Source organism: Acanthochromis polyacanthus, chromosome 19, assembly GCF_021347895.1.
Source record: "Acanthochromis polyacanthus isolate Apoly-LR-REF ecotype Palm Island chromosome 19, KAUST_Apoly_ChrSc, whole genome shotgun sequence".
Taxonomy (NCBI): domain Eukaryota; kingdom Metazoa; phylum Chordata; class Actinopteri; family Pomacentridae; genus Acanthochromis; species Acanthochromis polyacanthus.
In genome coordinates, this window is record NC_067131.1 from 32,285,940 (window position 1) to 32,304,263 (window position 18,324).

General features: G+C 45.3%; 2 protein-coding genes across 3 annotated transcripts in view; both read right to left on the reverse strand.

Annotated features, from left to right (window-relative positions):
• Window positions 1-67: 67 nt before the first annotated feature.
• dpysl4 (dihydropyrimidinase like 4) lies at window positions 68-9,828 on the reverse strand. Of its 2 annotated transcripts, none has more exons than XR_007938166.1 (15): window positions 9,676-9,828; window positions 8,818-8,906; window positions 8,541-8,725; window positions 8,268-8,432; window positions 8,105-8,166; window positions 6,925-7,005; window positions 6,716-6,784; window positions 6,495-6,615; window positions 6,258-6,414; window positions 5,386-5,527; window positions 5,095-5,179; window positions 4,899-4,984; window positions 4,633-4,823; window positions 4,074-4,239; window positions 68-3,061 (listed from the first exon to the last, which is right to left on the reverse strand). XR_007938166.1 is itself a non-coding variant. In XM_022221355.2 (15 exons), exons 1-15 carry the CDS (start codon window positions 9,712-9,714, stop codon window positions 2,970-2,972), a joined length of 1,719 nt encoding a protein of 572 aa, XP_022077047.1. In that variant the 5' UTR covers window positions 9,715-9,827; the 3' UTR covers window positions 68-2,969. The 2 variants fall into 2 exon arrangements, 1 of the variants encoding a protein (XP_022077047.1); XM_022221355.2 differs by having other exon boundaries at window positions 4,644-4,823; window positions 9,676-9,827.
• A 6,725-nt stretch (window positions 9,829-16,553) lies between these two features.
• Window positions 16,554-18,324, reverse strand: part of jakmip3 (Janus kinase and microtubule interacting protein 3) — a 48,268-nt gene continuing 46,497 nt past the window's right edge. The window contains exon 34 of the mRNA XM_051939939.1: window positions 16,554-18,277. The gene's annotated coding sequence lies outside the window, so the exon portion shown is untranslated. The remainder of the gene's footprint in view (window positions 18,278-18,324) is intronic.

An 18,324-nucleotide genomic window follows, 5' to 3' on the forward strand; every position in this document is an offset into this window, starting at 1 on the left:
TTAGCTTAGCATCTCTAGCTCATCTGAAGGGACACAGATGGGCTAAATGAACAGACATTTCACTCTGTTGTGTTTCTCTGGTTTATTCATGCAGCTCTCATCACAACATGAAGAATTTTTACATTCACCACAGGAACAACAACAACAACAACAGAAGCACTGTCGCCATGGTAACACCCTCCTGTACATACTGCCATGGTAGCACAAAGAGCTCAGTCCTCCATTTTGGCTCCAGCACATCTGACAGGATGGAAAAAGCACCACCGCCATGTTGGATCCAGCTGTAACCAGGTGTTTCCAGTCTTTAAGCTAAGCTAAGCTAGCTGCTTCCCTGTTTCCAATCTTTAATCTAAGCTAGTTGCTTCCTCTGTTTTCTGACAGCTAAGCTAAGCTAGCTATTTTCTCTGTTTTCTAGCAGCTAAGCTAAGCTAGCTGCTTCCCTGTTTCCAGTCTTTAATCTAAGCTAAGCTACTTGTTTCCTCTATTTTCTGTCAGCTAAGCTAAGCTAGCTGCTATAGCTTCATGTGGAATCAGTTTGACCATATGAACAACAAGAAGAGGTGTCACTAAATGTTTAGGGCACGTACAAATCCTTTACCAAAGACTTAGAAAGCCAGATTAGGAACTCAAAAGAACCAAACTGAGTCCAGCTGTGATTCAGTCAGTCTACCCGATGAACATGGTTCTAAAAGGAGCTGAAAACAGCAGAACGTTCTCAGTTCTGGACCTATGGACTGGGTCTATCTATGTCTGCATCATGGTTCCACATGGAGAAGAACTGAACAGAGGAAGAAAAACATCTGAGGAGTCATAGTTCCACTAATCAGGAAGTCTAGGAGTCATAGTTCCACTAATCAGGAGGTCTAGAAGGAGTCATAGTTCCACTGATCAGAGCTCCTAAAATGACTCCACAGACAGTGAACTACTTTCTCCATCCAGCTGTAAAAACAGACATCAGCTGCTTCAGACTTGGTTCAAGGGTTCTCCATGGAAACCAGAGTTAGTGTGAAGCTCAGACAGTGTGGAGGAACCTTCAGAACATCATCCTCTATGGACGGAGGACCAGAACTAAACCTGGTGGCTGCTCAGAACTAAATTTCCAGATGAAAGTTTGCTGAAGAACATGAGAAGAAGCCTGATGGATGCTGGATAACACTCTCTGGTCAGATGAAGATCAATGAGTTGGGCTCAGATGGAGTCCAGATGTTTGGTGAGAACCTGACCAGGACTACCACAGTGGATGGATGGTCCTGACAGTGAAGCACGGAGGTGGGAGTGTGATGATCTGGGGCTGCATGAGGTCAGAAGGTGTTGAAGACATTTTTAGATGCAGCATGAAGGTCTGAGGAGGAACAAGACTACTGGCTGACCAGATGAAGAAGAGGAACATTCCAGCAGGAGAACATCCAAGGGACAACATCACACCAGAGCTTCTCCACTAGAACCAAGTGGAACCAGGACCTGGACAGTGTGAGTCCTGAAGCCAGCAGGACCTTTGAGGTGTTCTCCAAAGAAAGGTAGAGCAACACAACCCCTCCAGCAAAGAGCAGCTGAAGAACACAGAAGAATGTGAGAAGATGTGAGCAGAAACGAGTGGACTCTGGTCTCCTCCATGCTCAGGACTGAAGGAGAAACCAAAGAACCTCACCTTAGTTCCACCAGGTTCCTGCTGTGGAGCCTGAATTTAATATAGAATCTGAGTTTGTAATCTGATACCAGAGACAGAAGCAATCTGATTACTGTGAGGGGACAAAGTTTAGAATCACTTGGCTGTACTCTGCTGATGTACACCGTCTGTTCTCCATCACATCCTCTAACAACATGTTACTATAGCAACAGCGAAGCACCAAAATGACTGCTGGTGGCTGCATGGACTCTATGCTAACACTATGCTAATACGACATTGATGCTAACACTACGCTAATGCTAACACCATGCTAATACTACATTGATGCTAACACTATGCTAATACTACACTAATGCTAACACTATGCTCATGCTAACAACTCCAGGTTACAAAAACTGTAAAAAATACAAAATGATCGTGGATTCTTTAGAAACCAACCACACCAGTAAAAATCAGAGGCCATAGCAGGCTAGCTATTGGAGGAGACAACTGTGACATCACACGCTGAAAACAGGTCAGTTGTAGGGTCGTCAGAGGTTGTGGTCGATGTTATTGACGTCTTCCAGCTGGATCCAGTCGTACAATGCCTCCCGGAGGTCAGCTGTTAAAGGGCAGTAACAATGTTACTTCCTTTAAAAGGTCTCGATCCCACACTGACTAATGACTAAAAAAGTCCTTTAATTAAGGGAAACTGTCAGAACTGATGGAATGATGGACGTCAGAAACTGTAGTGAGCATGTGCAGTGGGCTCGTTAATACATCTATGATCAGCTGTTTCTGTGATGATGACATCAGTGCTTCACACTTGTGGGGGTGGGGTCAATGTGTTTACTTCCTGCAGGGGGCGTGGTTTGAAGGGATTGCTACTAGCAGGCTACACTGGATTTATTAGCACCATCCACAGCGTTAGTCTGATTCAGAGACGAAGCTGATCAAACAATACTGACTGATTGATTCAATCAGGTCCTGTTCCAGACTGACTACAGTGGATCGAATTCACAACAAACACACAGAGTTCATGGAAAGACGAGGATGTTTCCAGCTGTCAGAGAGAAACACCTGGAGAGGTCTGATAGGTGAATCAATGGTACAGTCAGGTGAAAGGAAACATGGTTGTACTTCTACTACTATCACTACTATGACTACTGTCAGAGCTGACAGACATGAGGACGAGTTTTAGGAAGGACATGATGAAACGTTATTCAGTAAAGTTGGATTTCTGAGAAGATTCAAAACACCAAGTTGTAACATTCAGCGCTAACTACAGTACCACTGTACTAAGATTCAGCTGTTGGTAGAAACGCAGGAACTTCAGAACAAACTGAAGCCACTCTCTGACTCTTTACGATAACGACGTGATGTTGGACCGACCACCAGGAGGCGCTACGATCCTCTGAGCCGAGCGGCGAGGGATGTGGTCGTCAATCTGAGCTCCTGGACACAAGAAGAAGAACAGAGTTCATTATCATAGGCTCTTCTCTGGATTTATCTTTAACTATCTTTATTTTATTTCTTATTCTATTCTATTTCATTTCATTTTATTTCTTATTTCAGTCATGTGAAGGGAGCTCAGGGGGGGCGCTGTGTTTCTGCTGCTTTTATGAAAGTCTTTTTCTGCCTCATTTAGCTGCTGTATGTTTACCCACAATGCACCACATCCCTGTAATGATCAGGTGACTGATCAGACTCCTGGGCTGAATCCCAAACCGCCCCCTACACACTATCCCTACACACTATCCCTCCGTTTGTGCGTTCCCGTGGAGGGTCCTCCATATTAAGGGCCGTCCCAAACCGCGTAGTGCGGAGGGAGAGTGGACTGTTCAGCCCTTAAATAGCGAGTCTGCATCGATGCTCACTCTGGACAACTTTTTCAGGAAGTGCAACGTCGACATGGAGGAGGAAACAAACATATCGATGTGAGTTCCACATTCGTCCTTTATTTCTCCCACGCCTTTTTCACACTGACAGAACATCACAAAAAAAGTGGTGAAAAAAGATAAAACAAAAGAAACAAATCTTCTTCTCTGCTGACGTTTGATTTAATTGTGCACCCTGACACCTTAAAATTTGAACACAACTGACAGAATTCATTTATTCATTTGTTGGATTTGAAATGCCAGATAATAGGATTGGAAAACATGTGGGATGACTTCAAATTATTTGAAGCAGAATGTAGCCCCTACATCATTGCCTGCAACCTGTGCCACAGCGCTACAGCCATGACAGTAGGCGTCTTTGTGTTACCATGGCGATGACGTCTTCCGTTTTCCGGTGAGGCGACAGGGCGTCCCATTCCTGACGATCGTATTTATACCCTCCCCCTTCAATAATAGGTGCCCTCCACAGCTGCAAGTGTGACTTCTTTTGGAGTGACACTCGGTAGTGGAGGGGGAGTGTGTAGGGGGCGGTTTGGGATTCAGCCCTGCACATGTTTGTGTGTTCCTACCAGCCAGGGTGAATCCTGATTGGTGGAGGTTTCGGGGACCAGGCTGGGTCTTTGGACATGGGGGCCCCCTGGTGGTCGGAGTGGGTGGGACCGATTTGGTCATACTGATGACATCATGGACCGGACCATCATAGTTTCCACGTGGAACGCCGCGAGCCTCGGCCATCTGAGACGAGGAGACAGAACCATCTGAAGCCCTCAGAAATATTCTGTATTATTAATATTTATTGATCTATTCATCGATTACTTCATCAAGATGACCTGGAATCAATAAATGATCACTCAGTTCATCAATCAGATGTGTAATCAATCAACCAGCTGTTAATCAGTTCATCAATCAGATAACAACTAAAGGTGCTACCTGTCGACATCCAGCTGTAAACAACTAATCTGTTACTGGCTACCTACCCGATACTACTGATCACCAGTTAAACAACCAACTGGTTACCTGGTTAGCTAGTTCAGTTACCCTGTAGGTTAGCTCTGGTTAGCTGGTTAATGGTCAGAGGTTAGCTCTGGTTAGTTGGTTAGCTCTGGTTAGCTCTGGTCAGAGGCTAACCTGTTTGCTACCTTGCTGCGGGCTTTGATCCTCTTATAGACGGTGTCTGGAAATGCCTTTCTGGGAATGAAGCGTCCAGAACCTTCTGCGACGGTGAGCTTTCCATCCTCCAGGACGACTCGGCCGGCACTGATCACCAGCGATGCGACGCCTCGAAGCTCCAGACCCTCCAGGATGTTGACCTCCAGCGTCTGCAGACAGAAGATGGTTGGTGGTGATGATTGGTGATGGATGGACAGACTGACCAGAGGTTAGAGATCGGTTACCAGGTTATGAGACTTTGCAGAAACAGTTCGTGTTTCCTTCGGGTTCCAGATGACGATGTCGGCGTCCGATCCGACGGCGATCCTTCCTGAACACAGAGACGGTGGGTTACTGCTGAGGGAACTGACATACAGAGGACTTAAGTGTTTCTGTCCTCTGTCCTACTGTGTTATCTGTCTTCAGGACACCGTTTATTACCTTTACGAGGGTACATGTTGAAGAGTTTAGCAGCATTGGTGCTCGTTACTGCAACAAACTCATTCTCATCCATCTTCCCCGTCGACTGCAGAGACACAATAAAGGACACAGCATGAATGGACAAAGACACAGAGAGACAGAGAGATAGAGATACTCAGGGGTTGGACAGAGACCAGGAGGACATTCAGACTGGACAATAAACACAGAAACACTGCAAACTGTTGGATGGAATCATGTGACTGAGAGGAGGCTGGCGATTGGTCGGTTTGTCAGCCTGTCCTGTTGTCTCACCACAGCTCTGTCCCAGACCACCGACATCCTCTCCTCGACGCCGTTGGTTCCCTCCGGGATCAAAGTGAAGTCGTCTTTACCAACAGCTTTCTGAGCGGTGGAGAAGCTGGCCTGAGCACTGGAGGTCACCTGGAGGTCCCCACTGCAAAACACACACACACACACCTGCGACTTCCTCTTCACACACCTGAGACCTCCTCCTCACACACCTGAGACCTCCTCCTCACACACCTGAGACCACCTCCTCACACACCTGAGACCTCCTCCTCACACACCTGAGACCACCTCCTCACACACCTGGACAGGGAGGTGGAGCTGCTCTGTTAACATGCTTGTATCCAGAGACACTAACCATAGCCCACTGTTACATCAGCTGCATTACTGCATCAGTCAGGTAAGGGTTCATCTGCCCTCAGTAAGCTGCACCTGCAGTACTGCAGTACAGTAACTGGATATTACTGGATATTTCTGGGCTCATTTTACACAGCGGCTGTTGATGGGACTGGGAGGTCTGGCACCATTGTACACTTTATTACTTAATTGCTATGCAGTGTATGAATACTAACCATGCTAACAGAAATGTGAATGCTAAACATGCTAATAGAGAGGTGAATGCTAACCATGCTAACAGGGAGGTGAATGCTAACAGAGAGGTGAATACTAACCATGCCAACAGAGAGGTTAATGCTAACCATGCCAACAGAGAGGTTAATGCTAACCATGCCAACAGAGAGGTTAATGCTAACCATGCCAACAGAAAGGTGAATGCTAACCATGTTAACAGAAAGGTGAATGCTAACAGAGTGGTGAATGCTAACCATGCTAACAGAGAGGTGAATGCTAACCATGCTAACAGAGAGGTGAATGCTAACCATGCTAACAAGGAGGTCAGATACTGCGGAGTTGAAGGGTCTGGATTGAGGGGTGGGCTCATGACGAAGGCAGCAGCTGTGGCCCAGTCTTTGGACCAATACTGAGAGCCGTCAGTAGCCAGGCTGGCTGTGATTGGTTCCCCGTACACCACCATACCTGAGGACAGAAGGGTACCAGTTTGAGGTGCAGCAGTAAGCCATGGACAATGATGGTATAGGTGGGGATCGTGATGTCACCTTTCTTCCTTGCTTTAGCGATGACATCAGCAGCAGATTTACTCATCACCTTGGTAACGTACAGGGGGCAGTTGGCCTGTTTGGCAATGGTGATGGCCCGATACACCGCCTCCGTCTCCACCTGAGACACAATGCGACAACACACACATCACACAGGTGAATCTCAGATGTGGTACAGGTGAGTCGAAGGTGTGTCTCAGGTGTGTCTCCAGTATACATACCTCTTCAGGGTGAGATAAAACATGTCCTTCAGGTCCAGTGATGCCGAGACACAGAAGCTTCTTCTGCTCCTGAAATGCAAACAACCAGTTAAACCAGTTTAAACTGGCTGAGGTTCTAACATGAAACAGGAAACTTCTGTTTCTTTATTGTTAATCAACAGCATTAATTAATAATGAACGCTCCTGCCTCATTGTTCAGGCTTGATTACCTCATCAATGATGTCACCATTCTCAGCGTGGACCTGTGCCATCGCTCCGAGATCCCGAAGAACCCCGAATGCCTCGTAGAGCTGAGACCACAAACAAACAAGATAAACAACAACAAACGAGAAACAATACAAACAGCAACAAATAAAACCATCAATAAACAAACAACAATGACAAATAACAACAAACAAGGAAAAACAAACAAATTTAAACAAATAACACACATCACAACCTACACACAACAACAAACATCACAACCTGAAGCCGTGTGTCCACTGTATGTGATTTTCCCACACGGCAACGCATCACATGTGAACATCACACGGCCAGCAGGCGGTCACTAGTGGACCACAGCATGGTCACATGACAGCAACAGCAGGTCACTACGTGGTCACATGACCGAGCTTTTGGGGAATCTCTGCACGCCGCATCTAATTTACATAAAGTAGAAGTCCAGTCTACTTTATGCAAATGAGCTGCAGGTAAACACACCGGATCACAGATGGAAACGCACCACAACCGGACCAGAATGCCACATGTGGGGTGTTTCCAGCTGTGATCCGGTGTGTTTACCTGCAGCTCATTTACATAGACTGGACTCCAGCATGCAGAGATTCCACACATCCTGAAACTGTCCTCAAACATCTAAACTAATCATCAGTGAAATAAAACCAGGACACATTCAGCTGCTGCAGCTTATTTCTCTCCTCAAATGATTTCAGAAACACTTTTCCCTGAAGTGTTTTTGTAATAATAGACAAAGTTTGCAGCCGAGCCGCCATGTTGGTCCGGTTTGAAATCCAGGAGCAGACCAGCGCCCGAGTCGATGCGTTTGTCCAATCAGGGGAGGAAAGCAGCTTAAAGAAGGTGTTGAACACAGTTCACTGTGGAGGAGAAGCTTCTAACAGCTGGATCTGAGCACACATGGTAACCATCAGTGTTTTAGAAATAAAAGGGAAAGTTTGTGGTCCAGCTGCTGTGTTTATCAGACTCATCTGCTGGACTGTCAGCTGAAAGCTCGGTCATGTGACCACGCTGTGGTCCACTAGTGACCGCCCACCGGCCGTGACATGTTCAGGTGCGGTACGTTGCCATGTGAGGGGTGGACACACACCTCTGGAAACAACAACAACACACGTCACAACCTTTGAACAAAAACAACAAAATTTCTGTGTTGGTCACCTGAGAGTCGGAGCTCTGGAATTTATCTTTGTAGGTCATGAAGAGCAGGAAGGAGTTCACACCTGAAATACAAAAACACACAGTACTGCAGTAATACAAAGTACTATGGATTTCTGATGACTGACCTGTGATCTGACCTTTATCTTTACTGATTATTGATCACCTTTATCTTTGACCAGTGTCTCCAGCTCCTCGTACAGCCCTTCATGCCAGCGGGTGATGTCCAGGTGGAGGGAGAAGTCGCAGCACGCCTGCTGCTCTGCCGTCTCCTTCCACTGATCAAACGCTGACAGTAAGCTAGTCCCTGGTTCCACCAACACGTGGTCCACTGGAACACAAGCAGCATGATCAATACTGATGACAGATTATTGATCACTGACTGATGGATTATTCATCAGTGACTGATGGGGCTCTGCATTGATTATTGATCACGTACTGATGGTGGTGGTTCCTCCGGACAGGGCGGCTCTGGTTCCGTGGTAGAAGTCGTCGGCCGGGTTCAGGCCTTTCTGCGGGGCGTGCAGACTGGTGTTGGCATCGATGCCTCCGGGGATCACCAGCTGACCGTAGGCGTCCACAGTCTTCACACCGGACGGGACGATCAGGTTTTCACCGATCTGTCTGAAGAGGACAAGACAGCAGCTGTAACACACCTGGAGGACAGGTGTTCATGCTCGGCTCAAACAGAGTGATTATTGATTAGATAGATTTACTTGATGGTCCCGTCCTCGATGTAGACGTCTGCGTAGAACGACTGGTCGTCATTCACCACTTTTCCTCCTTTGATGACCAGGCGGTCGCCCTGGACACAGACAGGAAGTGAACTGCACCATAAAAACCTGATGTTGCCAAAATGTCGGCTTTATTTCAGCTCCTGTGGTTTTATGGGATCAACAACCAAACACCGTGAATACAGAACAAGAATCAGAGCCGTCTGATGGTTTACAACTTTTTAGAAAGTTCTGATTCCAGCTGAACCGTTTGGATCTGGACCTGGAGAACCAACATTTAGCCCCGAGGTTCAGACAGACGGTAACGCTAACGACTGTTTTTAAAGAATAACTCCTCATCTGCAGATTTACATTTAAACTATAGATAACCTGTAATGATTAAACCTGTTATTCAGTTGTTTTAAACACTTGATCAGTTTCATTGATTACAACAGTTAGACCGATGTCGTCACGGGTGAAGTCAGGTGACCTGTTAGACCGGGTTCTGATAGAACCAGTCTGTGAACCGGGTCAGAACTGAAACCGGGTTAGATTCTGGGCGGAGCTGAATCGTCCCACCGCTCCTGAACGCACCGCTGCACAGTAAAGCGTCATGACTGTGAAACCGGTCTGCATGCTCCAGAGGAGCCGAGCCGAGCCGAGCCGAGCCGGACCGAACCAGGCCGGGGCTGCAGCAGCTGCTCCGGCCTCTGCGGCTCAGTCCGGCTCGGTTCGGTCCGGTTCTCCCGCTCTCAGCCTCTGAATGGCGGTGATTGACAGGCGGAGCTGCAGCATCCTCCCTCCCGAGAGCACCGGCTCGGCTCGGCTCGGCTCGGCTCGGCTCGGCTCGGTTGGACCTACCGCGGGTCTCGTGCTGTTCTTCTTGTTTTGGAACGACATCCTTGATCGATTCGAGATCGGCTGATTGATCCACTCGCACGCGCGCTCACACAGCAGCTATTGTTGATGATGTCGCTTCTGACGTCACCCCGTCGTCCCTCAAACATCTGCCGGCGTTGAGTTTCAAAATAAAAGCCTTCAATAGTTCTGAAATACTGCACAGAGAGCAATACTGAAGTACCGAAATACTTCATCACAGGTAAAAGCACTGCATTCAGAATCCTACACATGGGACAGAGCACTGTGGAGTATTTAATCTAACATGAAGGGAACGTTTTCTAACACAGTGCCGCGTTTGTTGTGTTTATTGCTTTTGTTGTTTGTCTGTTGTGTTTATTGTGTTTGTTGCTTTTGTTGTCTTTGTTGAATAGAATAGAATTCATTGCCATTTGCACAGGACATCACAGTACAGGTACACTGGAATTCTTGTATGTGACTCCAAGTCAAAATAAGACTGATTTAGCAACAATTAAGAAAAAAACAAGAACCCTGAAACAAATCACACTAAAGTTTAAATAAATTAAAATTAGCTACAGATATTATCTTGAATAGATAAATAGATAAAATGATTTAAAAATAAATAAAATAGATAAAAAACAATCAACAATCAATAAAATGCTTATTGCACCTTTGTCCCTCGTAATTTGTGTGATGTCACAGTATTTTAATGTTATGCCACGCCCCCTGGCTCCGCCAACTTTAACGATTTATTTAAAATTCAGTATTGATTTATTTTAAGATCGCCCACCTGATCTCTCATTTTGACCATGAAAACTAACGAGAAAAAAATCCTGAGCTGTAGAACATCAGTCTATCAAATTTTATTTTTTCCAAAAATGAATTGGGGTCTATGGAGAAAAAGCTTTTTGGAGCCAACCCTAGTGGACGGCGTGATATTGCAAGTTTTTGACACTTCCGGGTTTGCTTCAATTCTGGAGCCAGAAGCTACGTCCATCTTTATATACAGTCTATGGTCATGAGCTGGATGGAGTTTGTCCTTCAGAATGTTCTGTGCTTTCCACTGGCACCGATGTGTTTACATGGTGTCTGTAGATGGGAGGGCAGAGCAAACAGCTTTCTCTGCAGTCCTGATGACACACTGGAGTGATTTCTGCTCAGCCCCAGCGGTGCTGCCATTCCACACTGTGATGGTGCAGCTGAGGACGCTCTCAACCAAACCTTTGCAGGCTGGGGTGAGAGGCTGGCCTCCTAGTCCAGCCTTCTTCAGCACCCGAATGAAGCGCAGCTTCTGCTGAGCTTTTTTTCACAGTGATGGCAGTGTGATTGGCCCAGCTGAGGCTCTCTGAGATGTTCAGGCCCAGGACCTTGTAGCTGTCAGGTCGTTCCACCGTGGTGTCTTTGAGGGTGAGTGGTTGCAGAGGTTTGGCTCGTCTCCTGAAATCTATGATGAGTTCTTTTGATTTATCCGTGTTAAGTATGAGGTCATTGTTCTCTCCGTAGACAGTTGTTTTGTGAACCGGTTCTCTGTATGACAACTCATCCCCTCCTCTGACGAGGCCGAGGATGGTCGTGTCATCTGCGTACTTAATAATGATGTTATTGTCCTGAGTGAAAGTACAGCCATGTGTGTAAAGCGCAAACAGTTTTGGGCTGAGGCAGCAGCCCTGTGAGGTTCCAGTCCTCACTGTGAGCGCTGTGGAGACCTTGTTCCCCATCCTCACCACCTGTGGTCTGTTTGTTGTTTGTTTATTGTGTCTGTTGTGTATATTATTTAAATTGTGTTTGTTGCTTTTGCTGTGTTTTCATCAGAAGTGTAACATGAAAACATTCAGTCTTCAGTTCAGCTAAAGGTTCAACATAAGTCCAGAGGGACGTCTTTAAATCAGCATCTTTTAATCAGAGTTTTTCTCTCCTCTATCCTCGGATTATAATTTTATCTTTAATGTTTTTTCACTGGAAACTGCAGCTGCACCGAGATTTTTAGTAAAACTCAATGAAAACTGATGTTTGTATGCAGATGCAGAGGTGAAGAGTCCAGAGAAGCTTTTCTGAACATTGGAGGGTCTAGATGGAAACTGATCTGCTGAAGAGTTCATCAGCCAGCAGCTGATGGAGACTCAGAATCTGAACTCCAGCTGGGAAACCCTTCATCTGGAAGAACAACCAGACAACAACTAGGCAACAACTAGACAACAACCAGACAGCAAGCAGTGAACAACCAGACAACAACTAGGCAACAACCAGACCACAAGAAGTCAACAACCAGAAAACAACCAGTTAACAACCAGACAACAAGCAGTCAAAAACCAGACAACAACCAGACAACCACCACACAACAACCAGGCAACAATCAGACAAGAAATTAAACAACAACCAGACAACCACCACACAACAACCAGGCAACAATCCAGCTGCATCAACCCATCCTAAGCCTCTAGAGTATTGTTCAATATTGGTTCCCAGCACTCCGTTGAGTTGATGGATAATTTAGATCAACCTTTGAGAACAGTGTTTTTAAAGTTGATACTCATTATGTGTTTCATTTGAACTCAACCAGTTCTGAGTCTCTTCCTCCATCTTCAGTTTATTAAAATACCTTTAATTTGGCTGAACGTAATATGATTGTTTTCTGAATTCACAGATGAACACAAACGGTTGTGTTCAGTATTTTTGTTGATCCCAAGCCTTGTTTTTTTAGTGTCGTCATACAGCAGCTTTTCTAATGTTGACATTCACTAAACAAAAATAATTTCAGCTGATAGGAAACAGACAATAATGACTGCAGGACATTTCCAGCTGTAGTCTGATGCTGGTGATGCTCATCAGGGTTACAGTGAGTTTGGTTTTCCTGCTGCATGGTAAACTGATCAGACTGTACCTCTCTCTTGCCGTAATTTTCCTGGGCGTGTCCAGACGGATACACCACCATCTGGCCTCCATCGGTTCTGGTCCGAGTGGCTCGCCGTCTCTGCATCTGTGGACTGAAGGACTCAAAGTTCAGAGTCTTGTTCTCGAAGGCTCCTTCCACGTTGCAGAACATCCCTCCATACTTCATCCTAGGACGAGGAGAGTCGGAGCCCAGCCGAGACAGCAGAGACGAGCAGTCGTCCTCCTGAGAAAACCTCCTCTCAGACATGATGGAGAGAAGTGATGATCAGAGAGGAGCTGCAGAGGAAGAGGAGGAGGAGGAGGAAGAGGCCGGTTGGCTGAGGACCTCAGACCATAAATGAGGAGACAGGAGGAGGAGGAGGAGGAAAAAGGAGGCCAATGAGGGGGAGGAAACATGACCTCAAACTGACACTGAGAGGGATGAAGAGGAGAAGAAACACGAAGGAGCTGCAAGAAGAGAGATGAAAAACAAATCTGAAGAAGAATGAAGATCAGCTTCAACTCGTGAAGTCCTGGTCCAACTCATTTATTACTCGCAATCTGATAATATTTCCTGAAAATACACACTTCTAGTACATTAAAGTTATTACATCAGTGTTTATGCTACAGAACATTACTTCCTGAACAGGAACTTTGTTGTTCCTGAGGCTCCACAAGCTCCAACAGATGTAGAAATCCTGGTCTGATGTCAGTAGATGTAGACCAGCTGTAGTTCTTGGTTGTTCCACCAGATGGAGCCTTTTCCTGTTTAATTCTTTAGAGACCAGAGGAGGCTAAAGCAGAGAGCATTGTGGGAGTTCAGCAGCAGGGGGCACCATGACAAAGACTTCTGAGGAGGTTGATGACCTTCGACCAAAGCTCAGATGTTCTGGATGAACTGCATCTCCAGAGTTCCTGGATCAGTAGCTGAAGGATCAGACCACACTGTTTTCTATGATCTGTTTTATTGGTTGATCATTGACTGATCAGGTTGTAGAATCAGAAAGTTCATCTAAAGCAGCATCCATAGCATCCTGCAAACTGGATCCACCTTTGGATTACCTGGATGACATCAGGCTGAGGCTCCACACCAATCATCTACCAATACATTGATTGATTTTGATCTTTGAGACTCAATCAGAATTAAGCTAACTTGGATGATCAGTTTCTGGTCAGAGATTGTTGGTTTGAATCCGTCCAGAAGCTCATCGATGTTCTGAAGTCTGCAGTGGAGAAATCTGAAGAGAACAGACCTGCTGACTGTAGGGATTACTGATCACCGATCAGATATCACTTATTTATTTACTGAATGTGTCTCTGTGTTCACACACACACACACACACACACACACACACACACACACACACACACACACACACAGATCAGTGCTCATTACTGTTCATGCTCTGAAGCTCTGAAGTCACTGCAGTTTGAACCAAATTTCTTTGTCAGATTCACTTTATGTAATGACACACACACACACACACACACACACACACACACACACACACACACACACACACGTCTGGTTCTTATATCCCCGTGGGGACCTACCATTGACTCCCATTCATATCTAACCCCTAACCCTAACCCTAACCTTAACCCAGACCAAAACAATGTCTAACCCTAAACAAACGTTTTTGCACTTTTGCTTTTTTCAGTAACAACAACATGGCCAAGAAAACACTGTTTCCCCCCGTGGAGACCTCATTTTTGGTCCCCACCGTGACACGAGTCCCCACCGAGATAGCGTGGAGTCAGGTCAAAGTCCCCACCAGTATAGATAAACACGTACACACACACACACACACACACACACACACAGCGGACTAAAACAAAAATGTACATTTTATTTCCTGTTAACATGAACCTTTCATGTATATATATATATATATATATATATATATATATATATATACACACACACCCTAGTATTATATATAGTATACAGTCAGTCTGTCAGTCTTTATATACAGAATAACATGTATATACAGATATGATCTAAACACGACACTGTATTTTGTCAGTGATATCTGGAGGCCTTAGAATTTACTGATTCTTGATGTCTCAGGAATAATTAAAGGTTTTTGCTGCATCAGAGGTAAACATGGATCACAGAGTTATGTTTGTCAGTTAATCTGACTCAGGTAGAAACCTTCATCTGTTTTAAATCCCATCACTACAGGAAACAACAGCCTCTGAGCAGAAACCTGAACACTGAAAATACTAAATTCTGCTGATGGTTTGGATTATCTGGATCAAACCCAGCAGTTCAGGACCAAAAGAACTTGTGACTGACACTCTCAACCAACAAGCTGATCTGTTCCACTTCACACTAACTTCTGTGATGTCAGTTTAATAAGGTTCTGCAACATATAACCATCAACTCTGTGGTTCTGAGTCTTGGGAGCTCCTGCAGAGATGAAGTATCAGCAGGCTTCACCAGTAGGGCTCCGGTTATCAGGTTCTGTTTGTTTTATCAGTGAAAGTCTGATCAGAAAGTCGTCTCTCATTAGTGTTTGTGGTATTTAATTTGCAGGGAATCAGCCTTTGGAATGATGAAGTGTTTGTCCACAGGAAACAAGTTTCCTCCGTCACTATTTAACAGAAAAAGCACTCACATGATCCTGTTCTTAGCCCCGCCCATGACAACGATGATTGGTTTAAAGAAACACAAACAAGATAGACTTGTGAGGTGCATTCTACACTACAGAACAAAAGAATGATAGAGAGGTGCAGTCAGACCATTCTGAATCAGGGTCAAAAAAACAATTGTTAACTAACTGGTATCAGCACGAAGCAAGGCCTTTTTCTTAGTTTCTGTTCACAGCCGCACAGATGTTGTCAAGGGAGAACTCAGCATGTGGCCGGATGCTGATTGACAATACGATTCTTAATCAACAATCAGCAGTGCTATTAATCAATAATGCATTTTTTGTAACACAAATTGAGCTTAGTGGACATTTGTCCCATGCTGATGCTGATGCTGACACCTCCTCTGGTCTCTATATGGAGTCCCTATATTATCAGAGTATCAACATGACGGGTCCAAAAAAATTTGGTCACGTGATCTATAGGAGCCATTTTGTTTCCTATTCATGAACGCCGGGTTTTCCTGTTAACGTTGTTTACACCGCAGAGAGTAATTCTAGGTCCTTTTTCGCTTCATAAATCCCTGAAAAATGACGGGCTGTTGTGCCTTTGGGTGCACAAATCGATCAGAGAAGGGATTCCACATGTTTAGATTTCCCAGTGATCCTGAAAGAATGAAACTGTGGGAAAATAAAGTCCGGAGAGTGGGATGGAAACCGACTTCATCATGGTTTTTGTGCCAGGTTAGTCCCATGTATGTACTTTCATGTTATGATGTATGGGTGAATGACAGATAGAAAAGTTTGATGTGATTTTAGGCAGCTGTGGTTATTTTGACTTTGACCATTTTCATGCATGGAGATGCATGAAATACCGCTGAAGTTTAACGGGGTAACCCGTTAAACTTCAGCGGCCCGTATGTGCAAACGTATTTTGCTAAATTGACCGAAGCTGCAAACTCGATGATAGAAACATTATACACCCATGGAAAGCTTAGATTCTCATGAATCCGCCGGTATAAACCACTTTCAGATGTGATTACCACAGCGGGTAATATAAACACATTTGTCCAACAAACAGCAAATAACGTAAACAGCAGAACTCACCTTTGAAGGCTCAAAACTAGTCACAGATGAAAATATTCCACAAAAAATGGCCATAATCCAACCTTGGACATCCAGACAAAACAAGCCAGTAAAATATTTTGTCCAAAACATGTCTTGAAATCAGTAAACAATCCATAGTTTTCGTGAATGTGCACCTCACGCTGCACGTCCCATATTGAGTGAATGGAAACAAAATGGTGTCTGGTTGGGACGGGCAGATACTAAATATTAAAAGACTTGGATCAGATCAAGGCATTAAAACTTGATCAGGACATCCCTTTTGCCAAAAAGAAACACAAACTCGCTTTGGTGTTCATTGTGGTTTCTACCATTTTTAATCACATCAAACTGTCAATCTTCTTCTCAGATGTTCACAGAGCTCCAACTCACAGGAGGGATAGAAAAATATCATCTGGAATAATAAAAGTACAACATCCAGGTTTAAAACAACAGTAACAGATTCCTCAGGCTGACAATGAGGACGCTTGCAGAAGATAATTCACACAGAGGAACACGAACTGCTGATGTTTTTTTACTCCACCTCCAAAGATTATCAGAGTCAGTTTGGCACTGAAAGAACAAACTGCTGACATCAAACTGAAGATGGAAAGTGAATCTCACAAACCTCAAACCTCAAAATGTCAAAAACAAACAAACAAAAACCCCAACAAACAAGTTAACATTAAAATTAACTAAAGTACAAAATAGCAAGTTATTTTTTAAATGTAAACTTTTTATTTGAACTGTAATTTCAGTTTTTATTTCCAGCAGCAGAATAAAAAGGTGCATAATTTCATAAAGTTCTAATAAATCATATAGAGTGATATAATCATTTAATCTCCTTTAGTTCTGTGAAATTATCCTCCATCACTCAGTCACCTCATGCTGTACTATTCCATCAGTGTTAGCAAATTAATCTGTCTAACCGCACCAACAACCTGGATCACCTGGGCCTGGTTAGTCTGGATCACCTGGGCCTGGTTAGTCTGGATCACCTGGGCCTGGTTAGTCTGGATCACCTGGGCCTGGTTAGTCTGGATCACCTGGACCTGGTTAGTCTGGATCACCTGGGCCTGGTTAGTCTGGATCACCTGGGCCTGGTTAGTCTGGATCACCTGGACCTGGTTAGTCTGGATCACCTGGACCTGGTTAGTCTGGATCACCTGGGCCTGGTTAGTCTGGATCACCTGGACCTGGTTAGTCTGGATCACCTGGGCCTGGTTAGTCTGGATCACTTGGACCTGGTTAGTCTGGATCACCTGGGCCTGGTTAGTCTGGATCACCTGGACCTGGTTAGTCTGGATCACCTGGGCCTGGTTAGTCTGGATCACCTGGGCCTGGTTAGTCTGGATCACCTGGGCCTGGTTAGTCTGGATCACCTGGGCCTACATGGAACATAATTTTGTTTGGTTCTGTAGTTTTGCTCAGAGAGTTCTCTGGTTCTCCTCACACTTTCACCCCCAGCAGACCTCCTGATATCCTGAAGATGGTTCCTTCATCAGCTTCTGGTCCCAGGAGAACCAAGCAGGCTGCAGACTGTAACTTTAGCTCCTTAACCTCTATGGCGTGAATCCTGACAGCCAGTCAGAACAAAGAATAATTAACTTGAGCTTCTATCAGAACAGCTGCTGATGTTCTCCATCTGTGTTCTTACAGATGTTCTCCATTGAACGTAGCACCCTCTGCTGGGCTTCAGATGGATCTCTGTTAGTTCCCTCCTTCAGACCCAGTGCACCAACCAGCTGAGCTAACTGCAGGAACCAGAAACCTCCGCTAGCTCCACTAGCATCAGGGGTCCAGCACCAGTTTGAGTGACTCAGCTGATCCTTCAGTACCAACAGTGTCCCTCCGTTACCATGGAAACCACCCATCATCCCGACAGCACAGCGGCATTCTAGGAAGGTGTGATGCAGCAGCTGCAGACTCGGCCGACGGCAGGTCCGTGCTCTGGTTGGCTGACAGCAGGGAAGGCTCAGGTAGGAAACCTTCTGACACACCTGTCCGATCTGGACCGAGCCCGAGGTCCAGCTGCTGGACTGTGGAGGACAAAGGTTACACCTGAACATGTGCTCTGTGACGGCAA

Excerpts from the sequence above, each read along its gene's own strand:
- dpysl4 (XM_022221355.2), bottom strand. The coding sequence starts at position 9,714 with ATGTCGTTCCAAAACAAGAAGAACAGCACGAGACCCGCG. Across the intron at positions 7,006-8,104 it reads TCCAGAGCTCCGACTCTCAG|CTCTACGAGGCATTCGGGGT; the intron begins GTGACCAACACA and ends TTGTGGTCTCAG. Across the intron at positions 5,180-5,385 it reads TGGTCTGGGACAGAGCTGTG|TCGACGGGGAAGATGGATGA; the intron begins GTGAGACAACAG and ends GTGTCTCTGCAG.